The sequence below is a fragment of the Sminthopsis crassicaudata genome, chromosome 3 (genome assembly GCF_048593235.1).
Source record: "Sminthopsis crassicaudata isolate SCR6 chromosome 3, ASM4859323v1, whole genome shotgun sequence".
Lineage (NCBI taxonomy): Eukaryota > Metazoa > Chordata > Mammalia > Dasyuromorphia > Dasyuridae > Sminthopsis > Sminthopsis crassicaudata.
In genome coordinates, this window is record NC_133619.1 from 221,057,559 (window position 1) to 221,077,715 (window position 20,157).

At 35.5% G+C, this 20,157-nt stretch overlaps 1 protein-coding gene across 3 annotated transcripts in view; it reads left to right on the top strand.

The window, feature by feature from the left end:
- Positions 1-18,302, top strand: part of ARHGAP6 (Rho GTPase activating protein 6) — a 583,013-nt gene extending 564,711 nt beyond the window's left edge. For all 3 annotated transcript variants that reach the window (XM_074300011.1, XM_074300012.1, XM_074300013.1), the window contains exons 10-13: positions 33-130; positions 12,413-12,675; positions 14,490-14,570; positions 16,169-18,302. In XM_074300011.1, coding sequence (XP_074156112.1) covers positions 33-130; positions 12,413-12,675; positions 14,490-14,570; positions 16,169-16,887 — 1,161 coding nt within the window. In that variant the 3' untranslated portion in view covers positions 16,888-18,302. The remainder of the gene's footprint in view (positions 1-32; positions 131-12,412; positions 12,676-14,489; positions 14,571-16,168) is intronic.
- Positions 18,303-20,157: the final 1,855 nt, after the last annotated feature.

Here is a 20,157-nt window from a genome sequence, read left to right on the forward strand (position 1 = left end):
TTATTCTTTTCTACTTGTTTTTATTTCTTCAGGTCCCTCCAGATCTCCAGAATGAAGTTTTGATCAGCCTATTAGAGACTGACCCTGATGTTGTGGACTATTTACTCAGAAGAAAAGCTTCCCAATCATCGTGAGTACTCTTGTTTTTTATCCTCTAACTTCGTGTTGGGAATTTCCGTTTCTGTTGGGAAGAATTAGAAAGGTTGCCAGTTTCCACGGCATTTTGTGCTCTCTTTCTAAACATAGGCTGTTCCCACACAGGACAAAGTTTAGTGGAGACTTGGCAAGCATCTGGCTGATTTGATTGATGCAAACACTCAGACCAGATAATTTAAACCAAAAATTCCACTTTAGTGATTTACCTTGATCATAGGACCCTTTTGCTGGCCAGATTTCCACTTCATCTGAGTAGGTACAATATCCCCTTTTAATTATATTGACTATGCAAAGGAAATTAGGCATTTCCTGGGTTATTTAGGTTTTTTGGGATGTATTTCTTGGATGGGGGAAGGGGAGAAGAACCAAGTAATAGCTAATAGGAGCTCCAAGGATTTTTGATATGAATGTCAGTAAAGTAATGGGATATCTCTTTCTTAGAGACTTTTGAAGCATACCTTCCTTGATGATACCATTTTACTGTAGAGCTTATATACTGCTGAAAAACTTTAGGATATACTGAAATGTTTTAATAGAACCCCATTTATCTTGAGTATGTGAACACTCTAGTCAATCTGTTATCTATTAATGCTGTCATGCATTTTTAAATTTATTGTTTCTATTTATAAAAATGTGTTCTGGGTCAATGAATGTGCACATTAAATACTGTGCACTTGGTTTTAATAAATGAAATTAAATCCGTGCAAAATTCCATACCCTATATACTTAGACTTTGTGTTACACAAAATAGTATGGCTATTAAGCAGTTATTTAATTGATTTGATCAAGACTTAATAGTTAAATCAGATAATTTATACAAACAACTTTAGAATTTTCATGTCTATTTAGGTACTCTGGGGAATATATAAAATACAAAAAGGCCTAAGTGCTAACAAATAGTGCAGAGACCTCTGATCGGCATTCAATATCTTTATAATGGAAATAGAATAGTTTTACTTTTGAGGCCTGTAAAGCATACTTTACATGCACCATTGTTTTTTTTGTTTGTTTGTTTTTTTGTTTTTTTTTACTATAAAGCATATACATTGCTGAACTACTTAAACATAGCCCAATGGTCCTCAATTATTGGCACTGATTATCCATTCTGGTCAAATTAATGAATAAATGCCAATTTCTAAATCGATATAGCTTAAAAATAATAATGAATATTGAAAATAAAATTCCTTCTAGTCATGAGGGCTGTCATTACTGGAGAAAATTGGTTTTAATGTGTAGTATCACAAAAATGTTCTATAATACTCAGAGAGGAGTGTCTATTCAAGTATCTCTTTCCTTTTCTCCTTTATAAAAAAAAAACCAGATTCCAGTATAGAAAACTGTTTTACTAGAGTATTTTAAGGAATTTATAGAAAAGAATACCATACCATAGGTCTCCTTCCTCCTTCTTTCAGCTGTCGTTAGGGTTCCCTAACTATAAATAAAACTTATTGCCTTTCAGTAATACTAAATTAAAATATTTTATTCAGAAAGGAAGAATTTTTCAATGGCTCATTTTTTCAACTACTATTTATTCACACTTTTTTTGAGCTGACCATCATGCCCTTCTGTTATCAACTCTAATCAGTAAGATATTCTTTTAATTTAGGCTATTATGATAGAAGTAAACTCATTCTCTCTCTCTCTCTCTCTCTCTCTCTCTCTCTCTCTCTCTCTCCCCTCCCCCCCCCGACTTCATCTCTCACATACATATATATATATATACGGGCCTGTTTAGAAATAATTCATTTCAGGAGGTTTGGAAGTAGAATAAACAGGATGGGTTGGATGGGTCAAATGGAGTCAGCTTATGGAGAGCTTTGGGTGCCCGACTGAGCAGTTTTTGCTCCTAATGAGATCCTAATGTTCTTTGTTAGAGGACAATTTTAGATTATGATCCACTGGGGCTATAAGAGATACACATAAAAGAATCAAGTCTAACTGGCCACTTTGGAATATATGAATATGAAACTGTCCTTCACTTTGTGCTACTTAGAATTTTGCTACTCTGTTCATATAGCATTGCCTAATAAAAACCTTCTATTTGCCTAATATTATCCAACTATTTCCACCACTATTCAAACAGATGAAGGGGAAAAAATGCAAAAACAGGATACACAGCACATGAGCAGTAAGGATTTTGATAATCTTCAAAAAGGCATTGAATTTAAAAGCATGGACTATCTATATTTGATCTGATAAGCCAGGGAGAAATATAGCAGCATAATGAAATGACAAGAGTATTCAAAGATAGCTGATATTGCTGCAGTTCTTCAGTTGCATTAAACTCTGTTACCCCCATGATCCAATAAAGTCTAAGGGGTTTTCTTGGCAAAGATACCAGAATAGTTTGCCATTCCGTTTTCCACTGGATTAAGAGTTAAGTAGCTTGCTCAGAGTCACACAGCTAGTAAATGTCTAAGGTTAGATTTGAACTCAGGTCTTCCTAACTCCCAACCTGAGCTCTAGTCATTGATCCATTTTAATTGCTTCAAAATGAGTTTATTAGAAATGTGCAAAGTGAATTGAAAGACAAAACTTGGTTATTGAAAATAAAAAAAAAAAAAAGCTAATAATCTGAGTTGAGACATGAGGTCTTAGTCAAAGATAATGGCAGTAGAATGGCATGAACCCCAAAAGCTTCAGAAAAGGAAAAATCTACTTGAAAATGAATAGTAATTAAAAAACAAGGAGAATTGGTGCTAGCAGACAGTGGCCATGATTTTAAAATGGCCATTTTGAATGTATTTTTTCATTATATATTTCATATACATTTAAAAATTATATCATTGGGATGCCCTTTAGCTTATTTCCCCTGAAACTGGCACAAATAACACCTCTAGTAAAGCTTTGGACTCTTTGTTGTGATGACAGAAGGAAATAGCAAAGATTTTTATTTAGATCTGGGGAAAAGTTTCCAAGATTGCATGAAACCCAAAACTAATTTATGTTATGAAAGATTAAAAACTTTTACAGTGATTTAAGAACTTCGTGTTTTGGGGGTTTCTCCTTTATACACATCAGGATTTGAAAAGATCAGAGAATTCACTCTTCTGTGTTCTGATTGGATCTTTTTATTTTTTGGCTCCAACTGAAAATCTTGAATAAGAATGTTACAGAAAGATTAGAAGAGATTTGTTCTATTTTATTGCTAAAGATCCAAAACTTTCAGTTAAGCTTCTTTTTGAATTGCTTATTTTGTCTGAAAGATTTATAGGCTGCATTTTCTCCAAACTGAGTTGATTAGTTTTCTGCTTCCACATAAAGTCATAGGGAGAGGGCCAATGCAGAGGGGAGTTATAAAGGACAATCAAGAAAGACCAGTCATATTGACTACATAGAGCATTTATTTTGAAAGAAAACAGTCCAGACATGGAAAGATATTCAAATGTATATTTATGGTAACAAATTATACAAGGGCATTTGGGGCTTATTTTGTCAAACTTGATGTGATTTTAGGCATGATATTAATTAAAGAGACTTAATTTCTGTTTCTAATAGATAGTCCAATCTGGAAACAAGTTCAAAATATAACTTATTCAGATCTAAGAGAAGACGAGAATAATGTGATGATTTAAATCCACAGATAATGTTTAAGATTAATTTTAGTTAAATTTGACAGTTATCCTCCTTTCCCATCAAACCTCTTTCTAGAACTACAAATACACAGGAACATCAGAGCCCAACTAGTATTAAACATAAATGTAACTATAAATATATAAAATATTTGGGCAGCTAGATGGTGAAGTGAATAGAGCACCAGCCCTGAAGTCAGGAGGAATCGAGTTCTAATCTAATCTCTGACACTTAACACTTCCTAACTGTGTGACTCTGGGCAAGTCACTTAACCCCAATTACCTCAGCAAATATACACACACACACACACAAATATATATATATATATATATATATATATATATATATATATATATATATATATATATATAATGTATATAAATATGTATATATAGAATATTTCCTCTAAAATAATTATCTGCTTTATAAAATATGTATATATACATATTTACATATAAAACCTCATACTAACAATGTTAAAAATATCATTTAGAACACTTAGAATATTAGCATGTGTTGTGATATGGAGCCAGCTGCCAGTGGCTTCTGGAGGTCTAACTCAGACCTGTAGAATGGATGATGTGAGAGAATGATGATGACACAAGGAGACTGAGAGGCAGTTGCTGTTCTCTGATCTCTCTCCTGTTCCCTCTTGCCTCCCATTCCCATCCCACAAGAAACATCTTCGAAGGCTGCTTTCTAACTCCTTCAAGTGTTATGATTCACAGCTGTGGAGGCTTTTAGAGAATTGACCTGCCCCTTCACTTAGGCACTTAACAATCGTGCTTACCAGCAGTTTATCTAATATCCTGATTCTCAGATTTAATTCTCAAATTTGGCACTTTCTTAAAATCTAATCAAGCTCGATCTTTTTTTTTTTTTTTTTTTTTAAGAACTTAGATGAAAGAAACAGAACTTAAACATTTGGATGCTACTAACTATGGCTGTTGCCAGTTAATTGTTGAGAAAAAAAGTCAGATAGAAATACAAAAACACAGGGGGAAGGGAGGAAGGGAAGGACAGAGAGAGAGAGAGAGAGAGAGAGAGAGAGAGGTTTCTGAAGTTGTTACTAGAATTTATCTTCTCTCATTACTAAATAATGTTATATCACAAAGATGACAGGAAATTTTGAAAGAATAGAAGTATGACGTTATCATCTTAGCATACTGTGCTCCCATTAAATTTTTACTCTGATGCCTTATTATAGCTTGGGGGCTTCAGATATGATCCTGGGAACATTTTGTGTATTGTCCGATGGAGGTACTTGAACAGAGTTGGCTCTAAGATGATAGGTTTTTGTTTTGTTTTTTGGTCACATCAACTAATAAAGACCATTCTCAAAGGTAGAGGAAAGTATCTATGGTGATGAAATCATGGGTCTTTGAAGTATTGCAGGATACTGCAGAGAGTTTCTTTGAATTCAATAGTTGGTTTGTTTTACTAGCCATCACATTCTAGATTCTCAAAGAGTAAAAGACTCACGTTGATGGATCTGTGATCTCATTACTATGCTCTATCAGTTTTTGCAATTCATCTGTATGACCTTTTCATCTTCTGTGATTCTTGGCCCTATGCTTTTATAAATTCAAGTACAGAAGGCTTTCCTTTAAATATTTTTACATGTCAGAAACTTCAAAGAAGTACTTAAGCTGCTTTTTATTATCCCTGCTCTCAATATATGACTGCCTCACCTACTTTTCTAATTGCATATATTTTGGCTGATATATTTTGTACCACTTCTTAAGGACAAGGCAACTTTGATAGATCATTATTCCCACTATATGTGTCATCAACTCCATAAAAATGAAAAGTGTTGAATCGAAAAAGCCTTTCCTTTGAGAAAGTTTTAGTGTAAGATTTACTTTAAATATAAAACAAAAACACTTGTGGGAGTAATATGGAATAAAAACATCTACACTGACAGATTTCATAGAATATGAATGTCCATTTTGCGAAAGGCATAGAAAAAAAGGAGAAATGTATCTGAAAAGTAAGTTCAAAATGTAAAAGAGAATCTCCTAAGAGTAATTTGGAGGATTTTTAAAGAGAATTAAGAAAAAATACCATTTTAATATATATCCTATAAAAAATAAATTAAATCAATAGCATTTTCCATTTACCTGACATAGATTCAGTGCCTTATGATTTATAATAAGTCAGGGATGTAACTAAATAAAAAATCTTGACTAATTAAGCTGCCAGGTCTGACTCTACTGCCAATTAGTACAGGAAGGTTCATTGTCTTTTAACTTGAGTCATCATCCATAGGCTTGTAAAAGAATTAAAGATGTTTCTCTCTTTCGGTGGAGCCATTCCCTGGGACATTGCACAAAGGGATGTTTATACAGAATTGTACAATAATTAAGTTGAAATTTACTTGAAATCCTCAATAAATTCAAAGCTGCTGTGGTGGGTGTTGCATTCTTTCCACAGTACAATTAAGAGCTTCAGAGTCATGATTATGTCCATTAATTTAAGTTCCAGGAAAGTGAGGTTTATCAGTTAAATTATTAAGCTGTATTATAAACTAGCACATTTTTAAATACTCTTTGGATATTTATTTTTGGGGAAGGTCTGCATGGTGTTATATTGGCAGCCCACAGGGAATTGAACAGAGGTTTTCCATTTATTCACAGAACAAGTACTGTACTCCCCGCTGCAATGCAAGTTTGCCCACAGTACTCAGCCAGTGTGTTTACACCCTGACCTGGAGGGACCACGCTAAGGGTGAGCGTGCTATTTGGTCTCCATGCTCATTCAGTCTTGATTCAGTTAGCTGAGACTGCAAATGGGGATGCCATAGCGGTCTTGGTTCTAATGTGTTTGGCAGCCTCTCTTCCTTCTGTGGTAGCAAACCAAAAAAAAAAAAAAAAAAAAATCCAAGAGTAGCTCATCCCACCAAAGAAGTGTTTAGTCTGAACATATATGAATCCATCCCAGAGAGAGTCAAATTAAAGAAAGATTAAGGCTCCCTTTCTCTCTAGCAAAATCCCTGCTACCTAAAAAATGTTTCCTCTTTAAAAAACAAAAAGTATAGGGACTATGACAGTGCTATTCATGGTCCTCTTAGACTGCAACGTGGAAGTCATTTCCTATTACTCCCTGAGACTCAAGTCAAATTGGACTTCTCAGGGACAGTTTTGCTTCTGAAGAGAGAAGCCAGGCAGTCATGTTAATTTGATCTTCCAGCCATCTCCAAAACGGGTACTATTTTCTCACATCCTCTAGGTTTCCTAATTTGGGCAGAGGGTCTCTATTGGAATATTATGAAATATCTTTTCCTAGATGGATTCATGAACATTCTATGATTAGAGAGCACTGCTTGGATTTGGTTTGGGAGTCTGCATGGACATGTTATTGTTGTTGAGTCATTTTGATCATTTCCAACTCTTCATGACCCTGTTTGGGTTTTTCTTGGCAGATGCTAGAGAGATTTATCATTTCCTTCTTCAGCTCATTTTACAGATGAAGAAACTGAGGCAAACAGGCTTAAGCAATTTTCTCAAGGTCTCACAGCTAGTAAGTGGCTGAGGTTGGATTTGAACTCAGGTTTTCCTGGCTTCAAATCTATGCTCTACCTGCCTTCTGCATGGAGATAATAAGGACCTGTTCAAGAATACGGCTGAGCTGACTCTTAATGCTAAATTGTCCTGAGGATTGCTAATATTCCTTTGCTTTGGGTCAGCCAGTTCCTCTATGTTTTTAATCAACTTCTTGGCTTGTTCATTTTTGTTGTTGTTTCATGGGTTTTAGACCCAAGGGTTTCTTTCCCAATCTCTTCTTATTGCTTTCCATATTTTAGCTATATAAGATTTTGTTCCTTCTTGTCTGCCCAATTTGTAAAAGCAATTTTTTAAAAAATTTGTCTTTTTTCAGGCAGTTAAAAAAAATAAAGAATTACTCTATATTTGAATTGCTGGCATTTTTATAGAATCATAGTTTAGAACTAGCAGATACCATAGAAATCATCACATTCAAAATCCTACTCAAAATCTTCCCAAAATAAAATGATTTGCCCAAAGTAAGAAGTTGAACTGGGGTTAGTAGATCTTATGATCTCTAGTCCAAACTCTTTTCTTTATAACAAACTGTTTGTTTGTTTTTTATGGAGAATCCCTAAGGATTAGTGAAATTCTTTTTCTTGAATCAACAGAAGTCAATAGTATAGACATTTATATTGTATACCACCTCAGACAAGTTATATTACCATCTGTGCCTCATTTTTTCTCATCTGCTAAAATGCTAGCATCATTAATAAAATGACTAATTATCCAAAACTCTAGAACTTTACAGTCATCACAGAGCTAATAATGCCTTACCATATTTATCTCATAATAGGCAGCTGAGCAGAGAAGGTAAGATCATAAATATGAAAGAACTTTTTAAAGCTAAGTGTGAGTTTTTTTCTTTTTGGGGGGTTTTTTGCTGAGGCAATTGGGGTGAGTTTTTAACTTATAGAAAATTTATCTTTTTGAAGTTTCAAAATTTAGACCAATCTAGTTAAATACCTACTATATGCAAAATCCTGTGCCAAATGTTGGGGATACAAAGATTAAACAAAAAAAAATTTCAAGAAGCTTATATTCTTCTGAAGGGCAATAATACAGTATCATGCAGGGCATGATGATGATCAAACAAAGTAACAGCAGCAAAGGAGCACAGTGGACAGAGTGGCCTGGAGTCACAAAGATCTGAGGTCAAATCTGGCCTCTGACATTTACTAACTGTATGACTCTGGGCAAGTCACTTCCTCATATGTAAAATGGGGATAATAATAGTCTCCCAGGTTATCATGAAGATCAAATGAAATAATTGCAAAATGCTTAGCACAATACCTGACACATAGTAAATACCATGTAAATGTTAGTTACTATCATATTTGGGCAGCTACATGTCATATGGACAGAGTACCAGGTCTGGCATCAGGAAGACTCATCTTCCTGAGTTCAAATCTGGCCTGTAAGCTTTGTGATCTTGAGCAAGTCACTTAGCTCTACTTGCCTCAGTTTCCTCATCTGTAAAATAAACTGAAAAAGGAAATGGCAAAGCACTCCAGTATCTTTGCCAAAAAAATCCCAAATGGAGCCAAATGGACTGAAACGACTCAATAGTGTGATTATCTAGATTTATAGGAATTCAGTGAAACCTCAGAACAAAGCCCTACTAAAAGCTAACCTTTACCAAATATAACATTGGTCATCTCCCAGTAAACTACATTGGTGGTCAATGTAATTTACTAAAATAGTTGCACACATTTGACTATGATATACCATAGAGACACAATTTTCAGCCCTTTATTCTGAGAAGTACATCCCTCAGGCCAGGAACAGTAGGACAAAAATAGTAGAAGGGCAGCAGAGGTGATTCACATAAACTGATTTCACAAAGCTGATTATTCCATGGGAATCCACATTGCCTCCATCTCCACAACTGCCTGTGGACAAAACGTACCTGATAGTTTGACCTAGGTTTTTAGGCTATGAAAGTAGTGTCAGCAACTCTATGCCTTTGTTTTTATATGACTATCTATTACAGTCAGGTCCCAATTAGTGAGAATAGTAAAGTTCCTTAAAATAGTTATATATAATCAGATTTATGTTGATTGACATTATAATTACATAAAATGTGGCAATTAATCCAATGGAAATATGATGTGAATTCGAACAATCTGACCAGTTTTGAAGATGTGTTATTTGCACTAATCCAGATGGGGCCATCACCATCACTCAGTTATGTTGGAAGACTGGCCAGTGTCAACCCCACTGTGAAAGCTAATTCTTTAGTAATGATCACCCTCATCTTCTTCCTGAATGAGTTGTCTGAAATGGCCATCATCAGCTGCTAGAATTGGAGTCTCAGGTAATCACTGATAGCTTTCTCTGTGAGGACAAGAGGAGTAAAAGCAGCTTTGCTAAGAGGAAAATAGGTAGTGCATTTTAGCCTAGGATTCTTGGGGCTTTATCCATGGCCTGAAAGTTAAGTTTTAATCACTCAGTTAAAAAGTAGTTAATGACTTTTAATATGGGTAGGTCAGGAAGGGGTGAAAGCTTCAGTGGTAGTTGTGCTTTGGAGTTAAGAAGCTCTTTTCCAACTTAACTCCTCTTTTCTTCCAACAGTATGAATTATAGCAAAGAATGATTATAAGTTAATGGAAGATCTGGAAGAAATGCCAAATTACATCTAGTGAATGGGTTCTTAACCATTTTTATGTCACTGACCCTATTCGGAATCTGATGAACCCTAAAGACCCCACCTCAGAATAATTTTTAGTGCATAAAATACAATAGATAGAATAACAAGGAAAACAAATTAAATTGAAATATAGGTATCAAAATATTGAGGAAAAAACAAATTCATAAACCCTAGGCTCATTATAAATAAGGAAAGTAAGGCTAAGGGATGTTGAGTTACTTATCTATAGTCTACAGATACTAAGCATCAGGAACCCAGATGCCCCAGGATCAGTGCTTTTCTCATTGTGCTATCCTAGCTCCTCAAGCACTTGAAGTCCATATTCTGTGATATATACAAAACATGACTGAATCAGTATGTCCTACAGAACTTAAGGAATGAGCTTTTTCTAAGTCTGATGTAAGAAAGATGGACTGAAAGAATAATAATATGTTAGCAGAAATCTCCACTGGACAAAACATTCCAAGAAGCATGCACAAAACATTATAAAAGCGTAAAAAAAATTTACATTTATTGGGACTTTATAATTTACAAAATACTTTGGAATCACTGTTATTCAGTCAAATAAGACTCTTGTTGATCCTATATGGGATTTTCTTGGCAAAGATTCTGAAGTGATTTATCATTTTTTTTTTTCTACAACTCATTTTACAGATAAGGAAACTGAAGCAAATAGGGTTAAGTGATTTCCCCAGAGCACATAGCTAGCTAGTAAGGGTCTGAGGTCAAATTTGAATTTAACTATTTCTGACTCAGGGCCCAGTACTCTATCCATTGTATTACCTAGTTTAGATTTCATTTGATCCTCACCAAAACCAAGTGAGAAGCTAAATTATTCAGCCCAAATCATATAACTGGAACTCAAACCCAGGCTTCCAGATTCTAAGTATAGTCTTTTTTCTAGCAATATTTTACATTTCTTACTTGCTTATTGGATATAACTAGGTAGGCATTGGACTGTCTTTTCAGTAACTAGAAGCATTCCTTCTCAATGCTTTCTCACTTCAGCACATGATAATCAATTGTGCAAATGAAAGAAAGCAACAGAACCTTTTGTTGCTAATTAAATAAAAATCTTGGGGTTTGCTTTTTGTTTGCTTGTTTTTCCATTTTCAGAAAAGAATCTTAAGTTTCTTTCTTTTCTCAAACTCTCCCAAGATCTGGGAAATAACTTAGAATTTTCCTGTGGTTCTTTGCTACATAAATCATCTGACATCAGTTATCAAAGATGGAGGGGAGCGAGAAGGAGGAGGTGGAATTTATGATTTCTGGCTGGGCAATAAATGCCCTTTTATAAAAGTAGAACATTTGTGAGTTCCTTAAAATTTCAGGAATAGGTGAATTATCTTTAAAAATACTTAAATTACAGAAGGAAAAAAGCAACCCACATATTTTTATTATGGCTAATAAGAATTGCTGGCAAGCTGACCCTGAAAGGGTCTTCTTGCCAGAGCTGTTTTCCTTTATCTTGCTCTATTCTGGGTGGTTCAGTATTGCTAGAACATGCTGGCTTACAAGTATTTACCTTTCTTTTTTCATAATAAAAAAAGTTTTGAAAATCAGACCAAAAAAATTCAAAGAATGACCAAGGGGAACGAAGGATGGGAAGGATCGGGGTTATTTTTGCACTTATCAACCTGTGATAATTTCCCTTTAAGATGTTATCAGGGATACTGTATAGAGGAGGGTAGAAAATAAGAGATTATTCAAGGTAAGATTTCCTTTGATGTTCTGGAACTTTTTTTTGTTTTTTGTGGGGTTTTTTTGTCCTGCTTACATTTTCTCAGTGTTGTTTGTGCCACATTTCCATAATAGATATATGGACTTAGATTTCAGACATGTGCTAATAGTCTGTGTTACAAAGCTTATGAAAAGCATTCATCTCAAGAAACATGTTTCAAATAAATATACAAAATGGAACAGAGAGCTGGATACATGATGGACTTATTGTTGCTGTCAAAAAGTGCACGTGCACTACATATTTTCCCCACACAAAACTTAGAATGTGATAAGTAGAATGTGATGCATATACATTATTCTAAATGAATGAGATTTAACATGGATTTTAAAACCACTACTTGTGGGGGGAAATCTAAGAATAATTTTCCAGGATATAGTATTAATTTTCCTGGGAATTATATCCAAGGCTTTGCTTTAGAAATAGAGGTGGGGGAAAGGCTTTATCAGTACTTATGCACAACAAAGAGATAATATAGGAATCCATTTACTGTTCTGTCTCTCCCCTTTCCTCCCACCCCTTCCTTAGATGGTATTTTATTGAAACATCTGTTGAGTTGGACTGCCCTCTGCTGACTATTACATGAAACAATTTCATTTCCTTCATAAAAAAGTGTTGACATCGTTCAAAAGGTCTTTTTGTTTCAGCACCTGTGTTCCCGTATTCCCTTCTCATTGTTGACATAGCTTCTGTACCAAGGATAATTGCAATTATTGATTGTTAACATCATACCTCATGCTCTCGTCCTGCCAGAAGCCCCCACCTGCTGAGATCAGAAGGTTCCTTTTCCACGGAAGGGAGACATTCATCTACTGACTCCAACAAAGCCTCAAGCGGCGACGTCTCCCCTTATGACAATAACTCCCCAGTGCTATCTGAACGTTCATTACTGGCTATGCAGGAAGACATTGCCTTGGGTTCAGAGAAGCTTTACAAGGTGCCTGAACAATATATGTTGGTTGGCCACTTGCAGTCTAAATCAAGGGAAAGTTCTCCTGGAATATGGGTTGGAAAAGGTATGGTCTAATTGTCAAAAAATGCAAGGTTTATAAAATCATATCAGTCCCTTAATCTGTGACATAAATGGTTCTTTTCTCATGTGTGTTCTGATTATCCTATTTATCCTATTCAGAGTCCACAAATCCGGCACTCAGACATCTGGAGTCTTGTGGAAAGTATACTAACATAAATTTGACTCTCTAATTTAAAGACGTGCTATGGTTTATTCTCTTTTCTTGCTTCATATTGAGTTTATAAATTCTAAATTATTGGGTTTAAGTGGCCCAGTTTCTGCTTTACCATTTTGTGCAGGTATCCTTCAACTTCTTCCTTTGCCTTTACTGTAGTCACTGGCTGCTTACTCTAAAGGATTACATCTTAGGTATATGTGTCCTAAGCTTCATAAATAAATAGACATATTGAATTTGAGATGCCTATAGGACATTTATGGGGGGCAGCTAGACGTCACAGTGGATAAAATGTTAAGACCTAGTGTCAGAATGATTCATCTTCCTGAATTCAAAACTACTAGCTGTGTGACCCTGAACAAGTCACTTAATTCTGCTTGTCTTGGTTTCCTCATCTGTAAATGAGCTGGAGAAGAAAATGGCAAACTACTCCAGTATCTTTGCCAGGAAAACTCCAAATGAGGTCAGGAAGAGTTGGAAATGATTGAAGAGTTGGATGTGACTGAAAATAACTGAATGATATCCAGGGAGATATAATCCACAGGTAGCTAGAGATGCAAAACTGGAACTCAAGAGAGGGACTAGAACTAGATATGTAGGCTTGGGGGTCATCTATATAGAGATTATAGCTTCGGAATTGTGGAAAGTAATGAGAGCACCAGGAGATAATGTAAGGGAAGCGAAGAGGGCCTAGCGTAGTTGTAGAATATATATATATATACATATAGGACGGATGAAAATCTGCTAGAGACGAGACTGAGAAGAATCAATTAGATAGGGAGAAAGAGCATCACCATCATAAAACAGTGTCACAAAAATCCAAGGAAGAGAAAGAATAAAGAAAGAACTTCCACCTAGTGAGATTTAAATCTCAGTGGATAGTGAAGATGTCTAGATAAGCTGGAAGGGTTCTGGTCCTGATAGCAAGGGACAACTGGTAGCAGGTGAAATAGCAAGGTATCAGTATTAGCTACAGTCACAGTTGACCAAATATCTGAGGCAGAATTTAAATTTCAGTCTTCCTGGCTCTAAGTCCAATACTCTCTTCACTGTGCCACCTAGATACCTAATGAAGTTGTATGCAGTAGAGTTAAGAGTTATTCCCTAAGATCTTGACTGTTCGGATATAAATGTTTCAGAGCTTGCTTGTTTGGAAGGATTTATCTTCTCCTCTTTTTTTGTTCATAAAAGTTGGGATATGGCCATTTCTGGATTCTTTGAAAATCAACAAATTCTCAAATGTTTGGATTTCTTCTGAGGGTTATTAAAAAAAAAAAACAACCCACACACAACCAGCTGTCACTGATTTTTTTTAAAATTACAAACTGATCTCATAGCACTTATATTTGTACTACTCACGTGGCACTTGACTTTTTTTTTTCACTGACTGAAAAAGCATAGGCATCTTGTATTTGCTGCCAAAAATTGTTACCTGCACATGTGAGGATGTTTTGTTTCCCCAGTTTTGTCAGCTTCATGAAGGCAAGATCCATGTCTTAAAACTATTTTGAATCTTTCATAGTTCCTAGTGCTTTTGTCTAACTTAGGTTTTTTTTTTTATAAATAGATACTGATTAATTGATTGATTTTGATTAATTGGCTGTGTCACTTCATTTTATAACATTTCATTAACTCTTCCTTAGATGTGTCAGAGGAGCCCTTCAATATTTGGGGAACCTGGCATTCAACATTAAAAAGTGGATCCAAAAGTCCAGGAATGACAGGTATGATACTACTCTTAAAAGCACTATTTTGGCAAGTCTTACTGGATGTATTGATTGCCTTGGGTGGGGATAGGGGATGTGTTAGGGGATGTTGTTGATTTGCTTCCAGGATAGCTGAATTCAATAGTAATTTAGAAAGTTGTTTCTTGAGACATGTAGTACAGAACTTCCCTACTTCAATGGCTTTGTGAGCTCAACCATAAAGATTCTCCCTCTAGTGGTGGAAATCATCATCCAACCTCAAATTTGCACTTTTCATACATCCTACTTCTAGCGAGCTAGAAGTCTTCATCTATTGAAGCTTTTTTCGGATTCCAGGGCAGCACTAGAGATGTTGATCTATTACAAACACCCACTAGATATGCCATTGTTTTATTCAAAGAGAGTTTTTTGAGAGGTGACTTTTGTTTTTAAGTCAACAGGCATGTTTTTATTCACCTGCTATATATGCCAGGTACTGTTCTAAGTGCTGTAAATCACAATCATTTCCAAATATAATGCCTGCTCTCCCATTATGCCTCTGACACTGCACTCTCCCTTGGAACAAAGAAAAACTATTAAATCAAACCAACTGACAGTTGCCACATCCGAATGTGTACTCTGTTACTAATATATTAGTGTTGTGCTATCGTTATCCACTAGACATCTCTCCATCAATGGAAAAGATGTTTTATCTGGCTGATATGGAACTTTGGTCCTCTCACCTCATTTTTCACTTATCAGGCTCTGAAAATGCTCATTTCAAAAACTGTCCTTGTGCTTTTTGCCTATACGTTACTTTGAGAGAGAAAAGTCCCTCTCTCCCAAGAAAAATACGGGCACAGAGATGACAGGTTACTTCCAAAAGCATTATGCTAAAACCCAAGAGAAATGTGTTCATCCTCAGTTTCAGAGAGAAAGCAAGATGGGAAGATAAGCACTGCTGTTGTTATGTTCATTATCTTCTGGCTTGAATTGTTTGCTTTAGCTTCTGACGAACAGATTTCATTGACAATAAAGTTACTTGAAAAAAAAGTAGTTTGCCCCTCTCTCTGATTAAAGTTCCTTTAAATAAGAGGAACATGGTCTCTTCCTATGTTCTTCACAACACATAGGAGTACTATATACTATGTTCAATGTGGATATTCAGGAAGATAAACTGGCAGGAATGATTATCAATGACCAATAATAATCAATATTTATGTCGTAAAGCACTTGGCACATGATATTGTAACAAGCCTGTGAAGTAGGGGCTAATGTTTTGGCTTTATTACAGACAAGGAAATAGCCTGAGAGAGAGATGAAGTGACTTGCAAAGTATCACATAGCTATTAAGTATCTGACGTAGTTTTCTATACTGTTTTTTTTTTTTAATACTATAAACCCAGAATTGAAGGTATTATGGCATCATGCTGCCTTTTAATGAAAAATAATGATCAAAAATATGAATCTTATTCTTTGGTTTGGGGCTGTCTGACTCTGAGCAAGTCACTTAATCCTGTTTGCCTCAGTTTCCTCATATGTAAAATGAGTTAGAGAAGGAAATGGCAAACCACTAGTATCGTTGCCAAGAAAGTAACCACTTTTCCATGTTTTTCCCTTCTTATTCTGACTTCAAGGCTCCTATGGAGACATTTACGAAAGCAGCTTCCTTCGTCCAGGGCGATGCTCCCTTTCCCAGGGGAACCTCTCCCTGAACTGCCCTCGCTGGCAGGGTAGTTCCGCAGAACTGGACAGTGGGAAGCAGATGATCAGGAGGACTCAGACCACAGCCACCATCCCCGAGTGTAAGCCTCACGCTCCGGTATCTAGAGTTTGCAGCACACCCCAGATACAGGGGAGCAGGCGGGGCTCCTCCGAACAATCGAGGTCAGAGCAGTACTTGACTTTGAGTAGTGCAGAAGACCTCAGTGAGAGTGACTTGGACATGAGCTGGCTGCAAAATAGAGCCAAGTCTCTGTATCTGAGAGTAACGGAAAGTAGCAGAAATGAAGAGAGGCCTCCGCCTCCCTACCCAGGCCCGGGCAAGCAAGTTTCAGCACCATCTCAGCAGCCCTCAGAGAAACCATTATGGAGACTTCGGAGGCCAGAGGAAAGATCAGAGACTGCCTCAAAGGAGGAAGGACAAATGACTGTCTCCACTGACAATCTGGATCTTGGTCAGGAGAATCAGGACACAGTGAAAAAACTGGGCAATGCTTATTCCATCGAAGCCAGTGATCAGAACAGTAAAAACTTAGCAAATCCAGACTGGCACGATTGGCAGAGGGAGCGATGGCAAATTTGGGAGCTCCTATCCGCTGACAATCCAGATGCCCTCCCTGAAACTCTAGTATGACCGCTCCCAGTACCCCTCCTCCAATCTTCCCCTCAAAAAAAAATAATAATACATACACACATACACACAAACTGCCATGAATGTCCGTTCTTCCCTCCAGTAGGAAAAAAGAAAAATGATGCTGTTGGACCATCGGGTGAATTCTTAATCTTTTTACACCAATTAAAGTTCATGTAAATGTTTTATTAAAGGCAACACTATTTTCACTTTAAGATTTTAATAGCACTGCCAGATGTCCATTTACAAATAAAGTTCAGTTGCACAGTAAGCATTTAAGGGAGAAAAAAAAATGGAATGAAACTATTTTAACAATTGTGCCCACAATGGCTGTGTGTAAGATAAAAATCTATTGCTTTGATGTAGCTGAATGTATTTATATGTCTGCAGTTTTGATGATTGTATATTATGTAATGGGTTATGTATGATAATCATATATGATATGTTCACAAACCAACAACAAAAGGAACAATTTTTACTGTTTTTTTTTTAATCACTGCACTTATAAGCATTGAAATTCTATAGAGTGTGCACAAGCAGGTTTCTGTGCTTTTTTAAATATACATTTGTAAATGGGGTAAAGCCCTTTTGTCACTGCCTGAGAAAAACACTAAACTTAGAGAGACAGGAAAAGCCGTATTTTTTTATAATAGTAGTGTGATGGGGAAAAAATATAGTCACTAAATATTTTTTTCATATAAAAATGCTTGTGAGCAAAATTTAAAAATTGATACATGATCAAAATATTTTTTTAGATTGCATTAGGAGCTGTTCTGCTAATCAGTCAGGAATAAGGCCGTGCCTAACAAATGGAAGAATAATTCAAAAGTCCTTCTCCCCAATCTACACTAAGTACAATTTTATATAAACAGTATATATAATATATTATATATTTATAATGTATAATTTTTATGTATTTTTCAAAACAACAAACTGGAATCCAACTCTGAAATTTTAAAAGCCTAAATTAAGATATGTAAATTACAATTGAATGTGGCTTTTCCTTTTATCCCACATGCAACCAGTATTAAAAATAAATAGATAAAAGCAGTGCTTTGGGTATTAAAATTATGTTTGGAAAGAAATCCATCTTGGCATATACATGATACCAAAGGCTGAGAAAACATTTTCTTCAATGATTTTAGGCTGCTTTGTGAACTATAGTAATACTATTTAATAGTACAGTATATGTTTGGATGTATTTCAAGTAACTGCAAATCATTTCATGGCCAGCAGATGGCAATTTACTTCAGTGTTTTAAGAAATTTTTCACTTGATAAGGGAAAGTGTATTATATTAAAAAAGCGTTTTTCTAAAACATGCTAGTCTTAATTTTAATGAAAATGATGACTTTTTTTCAGTGATGTTGTCTTTAAGTTCTATGTGCCATATTTGAATAAAGAGCTAAGCAAACCATATATTCTGTGGCATCAAATATTAAAAATTCATAAAAGAAGTTGAGAAAATTGTTGCTGCAAATCCAACATAGAGCATATATGTGGGGTTACTGGGAAATAACTAAAAAAGAAAAAAAGAAATCATAGATTATTTAAGAACAAAAAGCAGATCAACAAACTTTCTTCCACTCAAGTATTCTTCCCATGCTTCCTCGGAAAAGAGAGGTAACAACAATGAAAATATCCTTCCAATCTAGAATATAGCCCTAGAGACAGATAGACTATGGGGCTTTCATTCTAGTACTAGACTCACCAAATTAAACAGATTTATCAACAAGTTGAATCCTAAGGAGATCCCTAGGGAATCCTCCTAGAGTAAGAATTTGGGGAGCTATAGCAAACTCAGAAACACCATGGGAAGGAAAGTTAAAGCTTACTGGGGCTTTTACTTCTCTAAAGGACTCCCCTCACAGGTTTGTTCTCTCTCTCTCTCTCTCTCTCTCTCTCTCTCTCTCTCTCTCTCTCTCTCTCTCTCTCTCTCTCTCTCTCTCTCTCTCTCTCTCTCATCCCCTCTGTCTCTCTCTCTCTCTGTCTCTCTGTCTCTTTCTCTTTCACACACACATGAACGATTGTTTCATTGTTTCTCAGGACTTTATTACACAATGGAATCATAGTTCTGAAACAAAACACAGAATGTATAGTTTTGCATACTATATACACAAATGTGTATATAGTATATTCTACATAATATATATATATAGTATATATATATATATAATATAGTGTATATAGTATATTCTACATAATATATATTTCACATAACACATAATTGTATTATGTACATGTGTATTATATGCATACATGTAAATCCAGACTTCTGGATCACTACATGATTCTTAGAAATCACATTACCAATTCTATGAGCAGTTAGGGGCATTACAGTGGCCCTGGTGACTTAGAGTCATTGAGAGTAGCAATGTGTGTCCTATCTGGTCACTAATTTCAGGTTTCCATTCTGTTTGATTTTTCCCAAGTAAAAAATTTCTCATCATTTTCTCAATCACTTGAGACTGTTATTCAATTCCCTTTTAACCATTTTCCTCTTCCTTTCTAGTCTGAGGATCATTCTCCATGGTACGAAAAACAAAAAACAAAAAAGGAGCTGGGATTTGAAACTTAGTCTCCTGACTCCAGGTCCAGAGCTCTTTTCTCTATATTGCTATATCTCAATATCTCTATGTCTCAAATAATTAAAATCAACCTGAATACTTAATTTTCAGGAAGGAAGAAGTCACAGTGCAGAAAAACAGAAATAAGCAGAGAGGAGGGAAACCAATGGGATAAGGTGCCACCAGTTATAGGAGAATAAAGAACTTTAAGCCTAGAGTAGTCAACAGGGTCATTTGGAGTAAGAAAATAAAAATTCAAAATAAATAAATAATATTATTAATTAAGAAGAATGAGAATGGGGGAAAGAATATTGACTTTGATGATTAGAAAATTATTGGTGACCTTTTAGAAGTACTCGAAGCAGATGCTGGGGATTAACACATTAAAGAATGAATGGTCAGTAAGGGAGGCAACCTGTGGAGAACTTTCATGCCCAAGGAACATGAAATAAAGTGTTAACTATGTTATTCATCAGGGTAAGGAGAGATGTTGTTTTTCATTTTGATTGTTCCCATGTCTAGGGAAATCTGCATTTATTTGAAAGCAAAGGAAAAAAAAAAAGGAAACTAGGAGAAAAGGATAGATTATCAATGCTAAAATGGGAGGTGAATGAAATTAATGATATAAACAGAGGGGGCAGATGTAGTAGAAGAAAAATGTTAAGTGGAGATATGGATAGAAAAAAAGTAGTTGAATAATTACATGT